Source organism: Amblyomma americanum, chromosome 1 (assembly GCF_052857255.1).
Source record: "Amblyomma americanum isolate KBUSLIRL-KWMA chromosome 1, ASM5285725v1, whole genome shotgun sequence".
Classification (NCBI taxonomy): Eukaryota; Metazoa; Arthropoda; class Arachnida; order Ixodida; family Ixodidae; genus Amblyomma; species Amblyomma americanum.
This window is the reverse complement of record NC_135497.1, coordinates 88,074,814-88,089,774: the sequence shown is the minus strand read 5'-3', so window position 1 is coordinate 88,089,774 and position 14,961 is coordinate 88,074,814. Positions and strand designations below refer to the sequence as shown.

The 14,961-nt window shown below is 44.7% G+C and overlaps 1 protein-coding gene across 4 annotated transcripts; it reads right to left on the bottom strand.

Moving 5' to 3' along the window:
* Positions 1 to 263: 263 nt before the first annotated feature.
* On the bottom strand, positions 264 to 13,075 carry LOC144113190 (uncharacterized). 4 transcript variants are annotated; one of them, XM_077646150.1, is made up of 4 exons: positions 5,979 to 6,159; positions 4,486 to 4,635; positions 528 to 679; positions 264 to 465 (listed from the first exon to the last, which is right to left on the bottom strand). In XM_077646150.1, exons 1-4 carry the CDS (start codon positions 6,015 to 6,017, stop codon positions 366 to 368), a joined length of 441 nt encoding a protein of 146 aa, XP_077502276.1. In that variant the 5' UTR covers positions 6,018 to 6,159; the 3' UTR covers positions 264 to 365. The 4 variants fall into 4 exon arrangements, with proteins under 4 accessions (XP_077502276.1, XP_077502277.1, XP_077502275.1 ...); XM_077646151.1 differs by having other exon boundaries at positions 264 to 435; XM_077646149.1 differs by lacking the exons at positions 4,486 to 4,635; positions 5,979 to 6,159 and adding exons at positions 10,824 to 10,970; positions 12,848 to 13,075 and having other exon boundaries at positions 264 to 679.
* Between the last annotated feature and the right edge of the window lie 1,886 nt (positions 13,076 to 14,961).

Sequence of the window (14,961 nt, the reverse complement as noted above, 5' to 3'; positions counted from 1 at the left end):
AGGGCCAGTCCGAGTGGACCAACGATTTGAAGGGCTGAGCACGGGTCGTGCTAAGAGTAATTACCCCCTAACTGTACTTTTCATTTAATTCCAACGCTATAATAGCAGGGCTAACATTCGGAGACTGGCTTACCTCCAGACGTCACACACTCGAGAATAGCTTGCCTGTGCGGTCCACGACGCTTGGCATTACATCGCTGGTTTTCCGCTGGTCTTCCACGGTGGTATTCCCATCACAAAGACTAACAAAACTCAAGCCCAGATATTGTTGGGTGGGTTTTTAATAATGGTTGTTCTTACAAGAGTAGTTGATAGCAACCAGCCAAGAGATATGCTTGGCAAAGTCAGCAAAGAGGAACGTCTGGTCAGCACCGTGTTAAGCAGTGGATCAGAAGGCTCCAGAAGGTCATGCATGGGTGTCTGCATCTCGCGGAGCTGCAGGAAACATCATGGCGAGAAAACACGCTAAACGAGAGCTGGTCGTACAATGACCTTGCTCTCGAATATCAGTGCGATTCATTACCCACCCGCTAAGAGGAGGCAGGGGCGTCAGGTGGTAGCGCATGGCTTCGATGAGCAGATCCTTGCTCTCCTTGCTCGTGCGAACGAGTGGCTCATCACTCACTTTGGATAGCAGGAACTCTCGCCGCATCAGTGGTAGGCGACAGCGTTGCACCAGCTGGCATTACAGAAATGGAAGCATCTCAGCACCCATCATCAGCATTATCAGTGTTTACTCACACATAACTTGCCCTGCTTTTTTTCACAATCACTCTCTACAAATTCAAGGTTCGACTAGCATACGCAAAATTTCTGGACAAAATCATTTTAAAACGAGAAAAAGTTTATGAAAGCAACTTGTCCTGCTTTTTTTCACAATCACTCTCTCAAAACTAAAGGTTTGACTAGAATACGCCAAAATTATGGACAAAATCATTTTAAAACAAAGGTAATTTTTTCATATAAACTTTAAGTATATCAATCAAAATATCTGCCGACCACCCGTCGGCAGTCTTAACTTTTTTTTTGAGATTACCGCTTTTGCTAAAGACAAAAGCGTTCCCTTTCGTGTTCCAATGGCGGTCTTAAGTCTTAGTTTATACACAGAAAGACAGTGCATGCGATTCAAACAAAGCAACTTAATAGATTATCAGGACAAAAACAAAAAAGCAAAAATAAATAACAATAATTATATATGGTACTGAAAACATAAAAATGCAACACAGTATAAACGATCTAAATATTCATTATTAAAAGCAGCTATCAATAAAAAGGGTTGTCAAAGAATATAATATATAATATAATATATAATATAAAACTTGATTTTTCGAAATTAAAACTTCAGGCAGCAAAATATATTTGTGAGCTGCAAATGTAGTGCGATTACTATTCTGCAAAAAACTACTACTGCACCGAAACAAATTATTAACATATGATATGCTCACATAGCAAAGGCAAGGAACTGGAAATAGAGTCGAGCCTGTTTACAATGAACCTCACGGCTGCGCGGATTGAGTTTGCCATATCGGAGGATGGTAGTAAGTGGACTTCCCTTGTTACAGCAAAAAAAAAACAGGAGGCACTTGAGTTCAGCCTGAAGGGTATGATTGCGAGAACGTTAATGAGTTAACACATGTGCATTTGGTCATTTTCAACTGTACATTCATAGATCCCTGGGAGTCCGTATACCACTCCTGGCACAGTGGTGCAACAGTTAATGGGGTCCCGAAACACAATTTCAGTGCATTGCTTTGCCTATTGGTTTCATAGTATGAGTTATAGTGATGCTATTAGCATCGGTCGTACCGCGTATACTGCGGTTTTTAATATCTTAATTAGCTCGCAAAAACAAATTCGTGGCGCTGATGGCATCACCATACAGTAGCGGTTTTAGCAGCAGGTATGGCATAAATTAGTGGGAACTTGATGATAGAACAAAGAGTAAATATACAGCAAATTGTGTTAACTCGAGATACGTTTTGTCAAGTTTTTGTATTTTATATTACATTAACAAAACCAACTTGTTTGCTCTACATAAAAGCAATGTAAATAAAGTAAAACAAAAATAATCCTCCAGAAGATCTGGCCACTTTTTGCATCGAAGGATTTTGCGCCTCTCTGTACACATCCTACGACCTAGCACTCCCCACTTAAGGCTACTCTCTATGTACCTGAGAGCGGCTTTGCGGGATCGAGCCATTGCACTCTAAGCATTCGTTTCTGTCCCAAGGAAGCATAAAGTTTCTTACTATTAACTAGAGGAAAAGCTTGCGCCCTGGCTATGAGAATTTGCATGGAGCTTCCTCGAGACCACCTGTACCACCATGGGTGCTCAAGCATCATGGGGCAGAGAGCTACCGACTGCAGAACTACAACTTATCATCAAAAAATATTGAAAAAGCAAACGTTCGATAATCAAGAACGTCCTATCATTCGCTATGATCTCTATGACCTGTAACAAACCAGCAAAAAAGTATGTAAATGCAAATTTTGCTTAAAATATTGCTGGTTGGTTGATTGTTGAGGAAAAGAATTGGCGCAATGTATGCCTCATATATCCTTGGACACCTGAACCGCGCCATAAGGGAAGGGATAGAGGGAGTGAAAGAAGAAAAGGAGAAAGAGGTGCCATAGAGGAGGGCTCTGCAATAATTTCGACCGCCTGGGGATCTTTAACGTGCACTGACATCGCACAGCGCACGGGCACCTTAGCCTTTTGCCTCCATAAAAACGCCCGCCGCGATCGGCTTTGATACAGCGTTGTTTCGTTTCCTCAAAACTAATTTTCATTTTCTCTTTCGACTCTGTACACCGCACGGACGCCCCCTGCATTTCGCCTCTACACCAATAAGGTCGCCGCGGCAGGTAGTGAACCCGCATCCTCGGACAACAGCTGAGCTCCTTACTAAAGTAACCTGGAGGCCCCGATCATGGTCTGTTTCCCTTTCCCTACCTTCAACTCCTCCTTCATGCCTTCCCTCACGTCATGGCTGAGGAAAAAATTGGTTTTTGGGGAAAGGCAATGGCGCAGTATCTGTCTCACATACCGGCCCACACCTGAACTGCCATTGCAAGTGGCATGACCCCGCTAATAAATCCTCTCAGCCATAAACATTTTCATGAATGCATTTCCCATACTTCAGCACTTCCCATGCATCAGCATACATGTGTAGTGGGAAGAAGTGTGGTAGCTCCCCAGATGTGCCTAGGTGCAGAGGATCAAAGAATTAAAAAAAAGGAAATATGCGCAAATGTGCGAGGGCCATTCCAGCGAAGATGCGACAGAGAAATGCAATGGCTTCCTTGCAGCGTCTACAGGCAATGGGGCAAATTATCTGAGAGCTACAACCAAGTGCTTGGATAAGGGCAGGTCCAGTAGTAACGCAGTATAGTAACAGCACCTAAAACAAGGACTGCGATAGCCAGCTGGCGCAGCTCTTTTGTGCAATGGAGTAAAGGGGTGAAGCATTTGAAATCTACGAGCAAGAGATCCCGACTCGCCATTGCTGTCGACTGACCGAACATGCTTCACCTGTGTTAAGGATTTCAGTTTATGAGGGTTTAACCTCGCAAAGGGACTCAGGCTATGAGGGATGCCGTAGTGAAGAGCTCCAGTAATTTAGACCACCTGGGTTCTTTTAACGTGCGTGACATCGCACAGTACACAGGCCTCTAGAATTTCGCTTCCATCGAAATTCACACGCCGCGGCCGGGATCGAACCCGCGTCTTTTGGGCCAGCAGCAGAGCGCCGTAACCACTGAGCCAACGTGGCAGCCTACTCGTGTTAAGGATAACGCAAATTCGGACCACATTCTGCGAGCACTAAAAGAAGGAGCTGTGAATATATTAAGCAAAAAAATGCCAATCGACATTCTTATGAAATCAAATTGACAATAAATGTCATCACACCCCATTCAATTGTTAGTTTTCAGAATCAGGTAGTTTGGATCACACTTTTTCCTGGATAATGTTTTTATCTCGCATTTTTTTTTCAGCATATCAACAAGAATTTACTGTACTGGTTATGTGAAAGGTTAGATACTTTCTTCACTGGCCAAGCACTGTGCATGTCACGACCACTTTTGCCAAGATGTTCTTTTAGCTTCCTGGAGTGACAGATTGACAAATCTGCACGCCTGCCACTACAACGTTGCCACAGTGTCCTAGACAAAAAACCGTAAAAGCAGTGCAGACACACTATAGCAGTAAATGCTGCTTTTAAAACACTAATCCCAGGTCGAACATTCACTGCAACACTACCTGTTGCGACATGTGACACGTGCACATGGGTCGCCTGAGGCACTGTCCCGAAGACCTATGCTAACATCGCTGTGAATGTGAGGGCGAACAGTGGCTACAAAGATCTGGAATTCCTTTCCTGCGATGCAAAGCGAAAGCAATTTGGAGCAATTGTTCAGCAGGCACCAAGTATTAATTTGCACCAGAATACATGGCACCCTTTAGTCTTTCAACAGGGTTCTCACCCTCTCCTGCCGTTCTCTGTCCTTCTCGAGATTGAAGGCTTCGTGCTGTGAGCTGAGGTGCTTCAGGAAGTCCTCTGCCCACTCAGTGAAGAACTGTTCGTCCTCCACACCAGTGTGCCTGCTGATATGTGTCTTGATCTCTTCTTCAAGCTGGAACAAAAACAAAAAAAAAACTCAAGAAACCCAAGACACTAATAGCAGCATTAATTGCAACAGCCCAAAAACAAGCTCAACAGCTGATCAAGCATGCGCTATCTTCCACAAGTGGCAACTTCGAAGATGCACGACCACGGGCAAGAATTTTTCAATGAAGTCAGCTGGATCGTATGGGGACTATACTCCGTTTCATATATAAGATGCAACACTGAAAGGTACGGAAGTAGTGCACGTGAAAAGATAAGAGAGAGGCTCGTTACTCCGCACTTGTTTTGTGCTCGAGTGGGCTAAGAAACGAGAAAGCAGCACTTTCATCAGCAACAGTGCACTCACTCAAGCTCATGACAAACGATAACTGGTATAAAGATATCGCTAGTAACGAACAAATTATTCACATTTATCAATTCTTCCATTGCTGCCGTGCAAAAATAAACCATACATATCGATAAAATTATCGGCGCAATAAAGCCTGCAGCTATAGGATTATGGCCATCCGGTAGGTCTTTACCAATAAAATGTCTGAAAATCTGAAGAAAAAATTAAACATTTTAAAGCAAATGCCATGAAAGCTGCAAAATCCGTGAGGGGATTTGCGTACAGCCCTGGGAACCAAGCGCTATCATCGCCGCAATTGCTGGAAGGAGGAGGGAAGAGCTTGCTTGGGTGCCGCCACACAACACTTTTTCACACCAATGTAGTTTTTGTCATTTGTGCGTTTGTAAACTCTGCAAAAATTGCAGCGACTTCTTCCGCCAAACTGACCATGTAACTGGTGACCAGCTCAGGGGGTCCACTGAAAATAACATCCTCGCAGCTGCTTGAAAAAATTCACCAAATCTCTCCACTCACGTCCTGTGATAACTGCGCATATTTGCAACCGATCAGCTGAATGAAGCCAGATTGTGACAATATAGCATGCCATATGAGAAATGCTACAATCGAGGTGTTGAAGCGAACTATTCGAGATGCATGAAGTATATTAATCTATCAGTGGTAAAATTAATGAAGTCACACCTTTTAAGGCAGAGACTAAAATTGACACAACACAGCACGCATCGCATATTTAGCAGTGTACTGTTCACTCCACCATGTTTTGTCCTTGTTGTAACAGATATTCTTAAGAATGAGTATGAGCGCACATGCCCCTTTTCACAAACTATGCCTTGAAGTTTGGGCCAGCCTTGTCGCTTTAATCTGGATTGTGGAATTCTTCTTCTAGTGCAGTTTAGCCAACCATACAGTCCTTTATTTTGTTTGCCAACATAAATCTGGGAAAACCTAAACAGAGGGATAAAAGAGGAGGAGGAGGAAGGAGGTGGTCCACAAGCAAAACTCACGCGAGGAAGCTCCGCCTCGAGCCTCTTTCTCTCCATCATTTCAAGAAGAAGGCGGCCACCACGGTTGTTGAGGCGGAATGGGTCGGCGGCGCGCTTCTCGAACTCAAGGAAGCGAGCCCAGAGCTTTTCGCCGCTCGACTTTCATCAAAATGGGCTTGTTTTTGGCGTGGAACTCCTTCAGCCTTCTGAGCTCTTCCTCCAGTTCTTCAAGCCTCCGATCTGAAAAGTCTGAAAAGGCAGGAGGCAGCATATATGAGGAGTGGCATGCATGCAAGAGCAGCAAATCAAATCAAATGTCAAATAAGAATTTATTGAGTACATGAGCGACGAACACATTAACGCCAGTACACAGCCGAGCGTCCCAGAATCAGGACATTAATTTGGTTTAGTATTAATTAAACGAGGGTCCCTCTACAAATAAACAAACAGCAACACGGCAGCAACAATAACTTAGATTGGTTTCCTTTATGGGGACACGTCCCAAAGAGACTCAGGCTATGAGGGACACTGTAGAGGAGAGCTCCGGGCCATTTTGACCACGTGGGGTTGTATAACGTGCACTGAAATCGCATAGTACACTGGCCTCTAGCATTTCGCCTCGATCAAAATGAGACTGTTGTGGGCAGGATCAATCCCATATCTTCCGAGTCAGCAGCAGAGGATCATGACCACTGAAGCACAGCTCTGGCTTACACTAAAGTACTGCATTTACATGACCTTAAGTTGACCAATTTTTCAAAATTTGAAAATCTGAAGTGGTTAAGTGAAGTGGTTGACTTAAAATTGAAACCAAAGCATTGCACCATAAATAAAGGCGAGACAAAAGAGATATCAGGCATGCTGCAGTGTGGTTTGGTTACATTTTTGCTGCGTGGCTCCGTCGCATCGCTCTTGGACCATACCTTGAGCAGCTGCTATGTCAACACGCAGAACCGGCTTCCCCACCCTGCCCAAGGCAGCCGATGGTGGCTGTCCATAAGTAGCAAACCGGCACCAGCCCACTCCCCACACGTGGCCGCAGATTGCGTCTGCTGATAAACGGCGGCGGCCCGATAACGCATTCGCGTTCTACTCTTAAAACGTATCGCCCAAGTTTTTTTTTTTTGTGTACTTTCAGCCGCGCACTCGGCACTCAATGGAGTTTCGATAGTTGATGGAAGGACCGCTGTTCCAATCACGGCGGCACCGCCACTCGGAACCGCAGCGGCTCCAGGGAGTGGGGTAGCCGACGGAAGAGCTGATGCCGCTCGCGCATAATTCCTCTCCGACTCCGATGAATTTGACTACTGCCAGCCATGTTTCACAAGTCTTTAATGTATTGCTTTGTCATTCGTGCTCCCGGTCCGGTAAGCGTCCGCGCTCGTTCACGGCTACATTCGAGACTGCTGTCATTCTATACGCCGAGGAAACGAACTGTGCGCCGGGCAGCAAGTACGACATTCACAACATGTGACACAGGTGTAGCAGCTGCAGGGAGGCAAAATTTTCAGCTGTTGCACGTGATGTGATGCGGCTGTTTGCGAAGTGCGGGATTTTGCTGCACGATGATGTAAGAACGACGCGCTGTGGGACCACAGCAGCGATCACGACAGCAGCGCTAGCTAAGAGATTTCGCAAGTGTGAACGAGTAGTCCAGTGGCTAATACATTTTCGTTTTGGAATGTGCCCGCGCACGGCAGCCGATAGTGGCTGCCTATACATACATGGAGGTTGCAGGATAGTGCTATCGCATTCTATTCTCAAACGCTAAGCATAAATGACCTCAAAGTTTGTTTGCTTTTTTTTGTTCAGAACTGCCATGTGGGGGAGTAGACTTACATTCGAGTCGACTTACAGTCTTGTAAATACATTAACACAGCTTATACACATAAAGAGAAAGTACATGTGATTCAAGCAAAGCAACTTAACCGATTATCAGGTCAAGAACAATAAAGCTAAACTAAAATAACAATCATTATAATTGGTACTGTAGAAAACAAAAATGCAACACAGTATAAATGATATAAATATTCATTATTAAAAGCAGCTATCAATAATAAGGGTTGTCAAAGAATATAATCGAGAGAAAGTTTCCACGAAATAGTCAATTTTCATTTGATTGAAACAGACAGAAACTTTGCCGGTTTTAAACTGAGGGGAAATAATCCCGTAAACACAGGCGATATGAAAACTTGATTTTTTGAAATTAAAACTTCAGGCAGCTAAATATATTTGCGAGCTGTAAATGTAGTGCGATTACTATTCTGCAAAAAACTACTACTGCACTCAAACAAATTAATAACATAAGATATGCTCACATAGCAAAGGCAAGGAATTGAAAATACAGTCGAGCCTGCTTATAATGAACCTCACGGTTGCGCGGATTGAGTTTGCCGTATCGGACGATGGTAGTAAGTGGACTTCCCTTGTTACAACAACAAAAAAAAAAAAAAACTGGAGGAGGCACTTGAGCTCAGCCTGGAAGGTATGATTGCGAGAACGTTAATGAGTTAACGCATGTGCATTTGGTCATCTTCAACTGTACATTCATAGATCCCTGGGAGTCCGCATACCACTCCTGGCACAGTGGTGCAACGGTTAAAGGGGTCCCGAAACATTTTCAGGGCATTGCTTTGCCTATTGGTTGCATAGTATGAGTTATGCTGTACAACCATGGGCGCTCTAAGCATCATGGGGCGGAGAGCTACCGACTATAGAACTACAACTCATCGCCAAAAAATATTGAAAAAGCAAACGTTGTTCGATAATTAAGAATGTCCTATCATTCGATATGATCTCTATGACCCGTAACAAAAGAGGAGAAAAGTATGTAAATGCAAATTTTGCTCAAAATATTGCTGGTTGGTTGATCTTTTAAGGAAAAGAATTGGCGAAGTGTATGCCTCATATATCCTTGGACACCTGAACCGCGCCATAAGGGAAGAGATAGAGGGAGTGAAAGAAGAAAGAGAGAAAGAGGTGCCGTAGAGGAGGGCTCTGCAATAATTTCGACCGCCTGGGGATCTTTAACGTGCACTGACATCGCACAGCGCACGGGCACCTTAGCCTTTTGCCTCCATAAAAACGCCCGGCGCGGTCGGGTTCGATACTACGTCATTGCGTTTCCTCAAAACTAGTTTTCATTTTCTCTTTTGACTCTGTACACGGCACGGACGCCTCCTGCATTTCGCCTGTACACAAACACGGTCGCCGCGGCAGGTAGTGAACCCGCATCCTCGGACAACAGCTGAGCTCCTTACTAAAGTAACCTGGATGCCCCGATCATGGTCTCTTTCCCTTTCCCTACTTTCAACTCCTCCTTCATGCCTTCCCTCAAGTTATGGCTGAGGAAAAAATTGGTTTTTGGGGAAAGGCAATGGCGCAGTATCTGTCTCACATACCGGCCCACACCTGAACTGCCATTGCAAGTGGCATGACCCCGCTAATAAATCCTCTCGGCCATAAACATTTTCATGAATGCATTTCCCATACTTCAGCATTTCCCATACATCAGCATGCTTCAGCATTTCCCATGCTTCAGCATACATGTGTAGTGGGGAGAGGTGTGGTAGCTCCCCAGATGTGCCTAGGTGCAGAGGATCAAAGAATTAAAAAAAAGGAAATATGCGCAAATGTGCGAGGGCCATTTCAGCGAAGATGCGACAGAGAAATGCAATGGCTTCCTTGCAGCGTCTACAGGCAATGGGGCAAATTATCCGAGAGCTACAACCAAGTGCTTGGATAAGGGCAGGTCCAGTAGTAACGCAGTATAGTAACAGCACCTAAAACAAAGACTGCGATAGCCAGCTGGCGCAGCTCTTTTGTGCAATGGAGTAAAGGGGTGAAGCATTTGAAATCTATGAGCAAGAGATCCCGACTCGCCATTGCTGTCGACTGACCGAATATGCTTCACTTGTGTTAAGGATTTCAGTTTATGAGGGTTTAACCTCGCAAAGGGACTCAGGCTATGAGGGATGCCGTAGTGAAGAGCTCCAGTAATTTAGACCACCTGGGTTCTTTTAACGTGCGTGACATCGCACAGTACACAGGCCTCTAGAATTTCGCTTCCATCGAAATTCACACGTCGCGACCGGGATCGAACCCGCGTCTTTTGGGTCAGCAGCAGAGCGCCGTAACCACTGAGCCAACGTGGCAGCCTACTCGTGTTAAGGATAACGCAAATTCGGACCACATTCTGCGAGCACTAAAAGAAGGAGCTGTGAATATATTAAGCAAAAAAATGTCAATCGACATTCTTATGAAATCAAATTCACAATAAATGTCATCACACCCCATTCAATCGTTAGTTTTCAGAATCAGGTAGTTTGGATCACACTTTTTCCTGGATAATGTTTTTCTCTCGCATTTTTTTTTCAGCATATCAACAAGAATTTACTGTACTGGTTATGTGAAAGGTTAGATACTTTCTTCACTGGCCAAGCACTGTGCATGTCACAACCACTTTTGCCAAGATGTTCTTTTAGCTTCCTGGAGTGACAGATTGACAAATCTGCCCGCCTGCCACTACAACGTTGCCACACTGTCCTAGACAAAAAACCGTAAAAGCAGTGCAGACACACTATAGCAGTAAATGCTGCTTTTAAAACACTAATCCCAGGTCGAACATTCACTGCAACACTACCTGTTGCGACATGTGGCACGTGCACATGGGTCACCTGAGGCAGTGTCCCGAAGACCTATGCTAACATCGCTGTGAATGTGAGGGCGAACAGTGGCTACAAAGATCTGGAATTCCTTTCCTGCGATGCAAAGCGAAAGCAATTTGGAGCAATTGTTCGGCGGGCACTAAGTAATAATTTGCACGAGAATACATGGCACCCTTTACTCTTTCAACAGGGTTCTCACCCTCTCCTGCCGTTCTCTGTCCTCGAGATTGTAGGCTTCGTGCTGTGAGCTGAGGTGCTTCAGGAAGTCCTCTGCCCACTCAGTGAAGAACTGTTCATCCTCCACACTAGTGTGCCTGCTGATATGTGTCTTGATCTCTTCTTCAAGCTGGAACAAAAACAAAAAAAAAACTCAAGAAACCCAAGACACTAATAGCAGCATTAAATGCAACAGCCCAAAAACAAGCTCAACAGCTGATCAAGCATGCGCTATCTTCCACAAGTGGCAACTTCGAAGATGCACGACCACGAAAGAATTTTTCAATGAAGTCAGCTGGATCGTATGGGGACTATACTCCGTTTCATATATAAGATGCAACACTGAAAGGTACGGAAGTAGTGCACGTGAAAAGATAAGAGAGAGGCTCGTTACTCCGCACTTGTTTTGTGCTCGAGTGGGCTAAGAAACGAGAAAGCAACACTTTCATCAGCAACAGTGCACTTACTCAAGCTCATGAAAAACGATAACTGGTATAAAGATATCGCTAGTAACGAACAAATTATTCACATTTATCAATTCTTCCACTGCTGCCGTGCAAAAATAAACCATACATATCGATAAAATTATCGGCGCAATAAAGCCTGCAGCTATAGGATTATGGCCATCCGGTAGGTCTTTACCAATAAAATGTCTGAAAATCTGAAGAAAAAATTAAACATTTTAAAGCAAATGCCATGAAAGCTGCAAAATCCGTGAGGGGATTTGCGTACAGCCCTGGGAACCAAGCGCTATCATCGCCGCAATTGCTGGAAGGAGGAGGGAAGAGCTTGCTAGGGTGCCGCCACACAACACTTTTTCACACCAATGTAGTTTTTGTCATTTGTGCGTTTGCAAACTCTGCAAAAATTGCAGCGACTTCTTCCGCCAAACTGACCATGTAACTGGTGACCAGCTCAGGGGGTCCACTGAAAATAACATTCTCGCAGCTGCTTGAAAAAATGCACCAAATCTCTCCACTCACGTCCTGTGATAACTGCGCATATTTGCAACCAATCAGCTGAATGAAGCCAGATTGTGACAATATAGCATGCCATATAAGAAATGCTACAATCGAGGTGTTGAAGCGAACTATTCGAGATGCAGATACATATCGATAAAATTATCGGCGCAATAAAGCCTGCAGCTATAGGATTATGGCCATCCGGTAGGTCTTTACCAATAAAATGTCTGAAAATCTGAAGAAAAAACTAAACATTTTAAAGCAAATGCCATGAAAGCTGCAAAATCCATGAGGGGATTTGCGTACAGCCCTTGGAACCAAGCGCTATCATCGCCGCAATTGCTGGAAGGAGGAGGGAAGAGCTTGCTTGGGTGCCGCCACACAACACTTTTTCACACCAATGTAGTTTTTGTCATTTGTGCGTTTGTAAACTCTGCAAAAATTGCAGCGACTTCTTTCGCCAAACTGACCATGTAACTGGTGACCAGCTCAGGGGGTCCACTGAAAATAACATCCTCGCAGCTGCTTGAAAAAATTCACCAAATCTCTCCACTCACGTCCTGTGATAACTGCGCATATTTGCAACCGATCAGCTGAATGAAGCCAGATTGTGACAATATAGCATGCCATATGAGAAATGCTACAATCGAGGTGTTGAAGCGAACTATTCGAGATGCATGAAGTATATTAACCTATCAGTGGTAAAATTAATGAAGTCACACCTTTTAAGGCAGAGACTAAAATTGACACAACACAGCACGCATCGCATATTTAGCAGTGTACTGTTCACTCCACCATGTTTTGTCCTTGTTGCAACAGATATTCTTAAGAATGAGTATGAGCGCACATGCCCCTTTTCACAAACTATGCCTTGAAGTTTGGGCCAGCCTTGTCGCTTTAATCTGGATTGTGGAATTCTTCTTCTAGTGCAGTTTAGCCAACCATACAGTCCTTTATTTTGTTTGCTAACATAAATCTGGGAAAACCTAAACAGAGGGATAAAAGAGGAGGAGGAGGAAGGAGGTGGTCCACAAGCAAAACTCACGCGAGGAAGCTCCGCCTCGAGCCTCTTTCTCTCCATCATTTCAAGAAGAAGGCGGCCACCACGGTTGTTGAGGCGGAATGGGTCGGCGGCGCGCTTCTCGAACTCAAAGAAGCGAGCCCAGAGCTTTTCGCCGCTCGACTTTCATCAAAATGGGCTTGTTTTTGGCGTGGAACTCCTTCAGCCTTCTGAGCTCTTCCTCCAGTTCTTCAAGCCTCCGATCTGAAAAGTCTGAAAAGGCAGGAGGCAGCATATATGAGGAGTGGCATGCATGCAAGAGCAGCAAATCAAATCAAATGTCAAATAAGAATTTATTGAGTACATGAGCGACGAACACATTACCGCCAGTACACAGCCGAGCGTCCCAGAATCAGGACATTAATTTGGTTTAGTATTAATTAAACGAGGGTCCCTCTACAAATAAACAAACAGCAACACGGCAGCAACAATAACTTAGATTGGTTTCCTTTATGGGGACACGTCCCAAAGAGACTCAGGCTATGAGGGACACTGTAGAGGAGAGCTCCGGGCAATTTTGACCACGTGGGGTTGTATAACGTGCACTGAAATCGCATAGTACACTGGCCTCTAGCATTTCGCCTCGATCAAAATGAGACTGTTGTGGGCAGGATCAATCCCATATCTTCCGAGTCAGCAGCGGAGGATCATGACCACTGAAGCACAGCTCTGGCTTACACTAAAGTACTGCATTTACATGACCTTAAGTTGACCAATTTTTCAAAATTTGAAAATCTGAAGTGGTTAAGTGAAGTGGTTGACTTAAAATTGAAACCAAAGCATTGCACCATAAATAAAGGCGAGACAAAAGAGATATCAGGCATGCTGCAGTGTGGTTTGGTTACATTTTTGCTGCGTGGCTCCGTCGCATCGCTCTTGGACCATACCTTGAGCAGCTGCTATGTCAACACGCAGAACCGGCTTCCCCACCCTGCCCAAGGCAGCCGATGGTGGCTGTCCATAAGTAGCAAACCGGCACCAGCCCACTCCCCACACGTGGCCGCAGATTGCGTCTGCTGATAAACGGCGGCGGCCCGATAACGCATTCGCGTTCTACTCTTAAAACGTATCGCCCAAGTTTTTTTTTTGTGTACTTTCAGCCGCGCACTCGGCGCTCAATGGAGTTTCGATAGTTGATGGAAGGACCGCTGTTCCAATCACGGCGGCACCGCCAATCGGAACCGCAGCGGCTCCAGGGAGTGGGGTAGCCGACGGAAGAGCTGATGCCGCTCGCGTATAATTCCTCTTCGACTCCGACAAATTTGACTACTGCCAGCCATGTTTCACAAGTCTTTAATGTATTGCTTTGTCATTCGTGCTCCCGGTCCGATAAGCGTCCGCGCTCGTTCACGGCTACATTCGATACGGCTGTCATTCTATACGCCGAGGAAACGAACTGTGCGCCGGGCAGCAAGTACGACATTCACAACATGTGACACAGGTCTAGCAGCTGCAGGGAGGCAAAATTTTCAGCTGTTGCACGTGATGTGATGCGGCTGTTTGCGAAGTGCGGGATTTTGCTGCACGATGATGTAAGAACGACGCGCTGTGGGACCACAGCAGCGATCACGACAGCAGCGCTAGCTAAGAGATTTCGCAAGTGTGAACGAGTAGTCCAGTGGCTAATACATTTTCGTTTTGGAATGTGCCCGCGCACGGCAGCCGATAGTGGCTGCCTATACATACATGGAGGTTGCAGGATAGTGCTATCGCATTCTATTCTCAAACGCTAAGCGTAAATGACCTCAAAGTTTGTTTGCTTTTTTTTGTTCAGAACTGCCATGTGGGGGAGTAGACTTACATTCGAGTCGACTTACAGTCTTGTAAATACATTAACACAGCTTATACACATAAAGAGAAAGTACATGTGATTCAAGCAAAGCAACTTAACCGATTATCAGGTCAAGAACAATAAAGCTAAACTAAAAAAACAATCATTATAATTGGTACTGTAGAAAACAAAAATGCAACACAGTATAAATGATTTAAATATTCATTATTAAAAGCAGCTATCAATAATAAGGGTTGTCAAAGAATATAATCGAGAGAAAGTTTCCACGAAATAGTCAATTTTCATTTGATTGAAACAGACAGAAACT

Excerpts from the sequence above, each read along its gene's own strand:
- LOC144113190 (XM_077646148.1), bottom strand. The coding sequence starts at position 6,017 with ATGATGGAGAGAAAGAGGCTCGAGGCGGAGCTTCCTCGC. Across the intron at positions 4,636-5,978 it reads TCGAGGCGGAGCTTCCTCGC|CTTGAAGAAGAGATCAAGAC; the intron begins GTGAGTTTTGCT and ends TTTTTGTTCCAG. Across the intron at positions 680-4,485 it reads ACAGAGAACGGCAGGAGAGG|CTGGTGCAACGCTGTCGCCT; the intron begins GTGAGAACCCTG and ends CTGTAATGCCAG.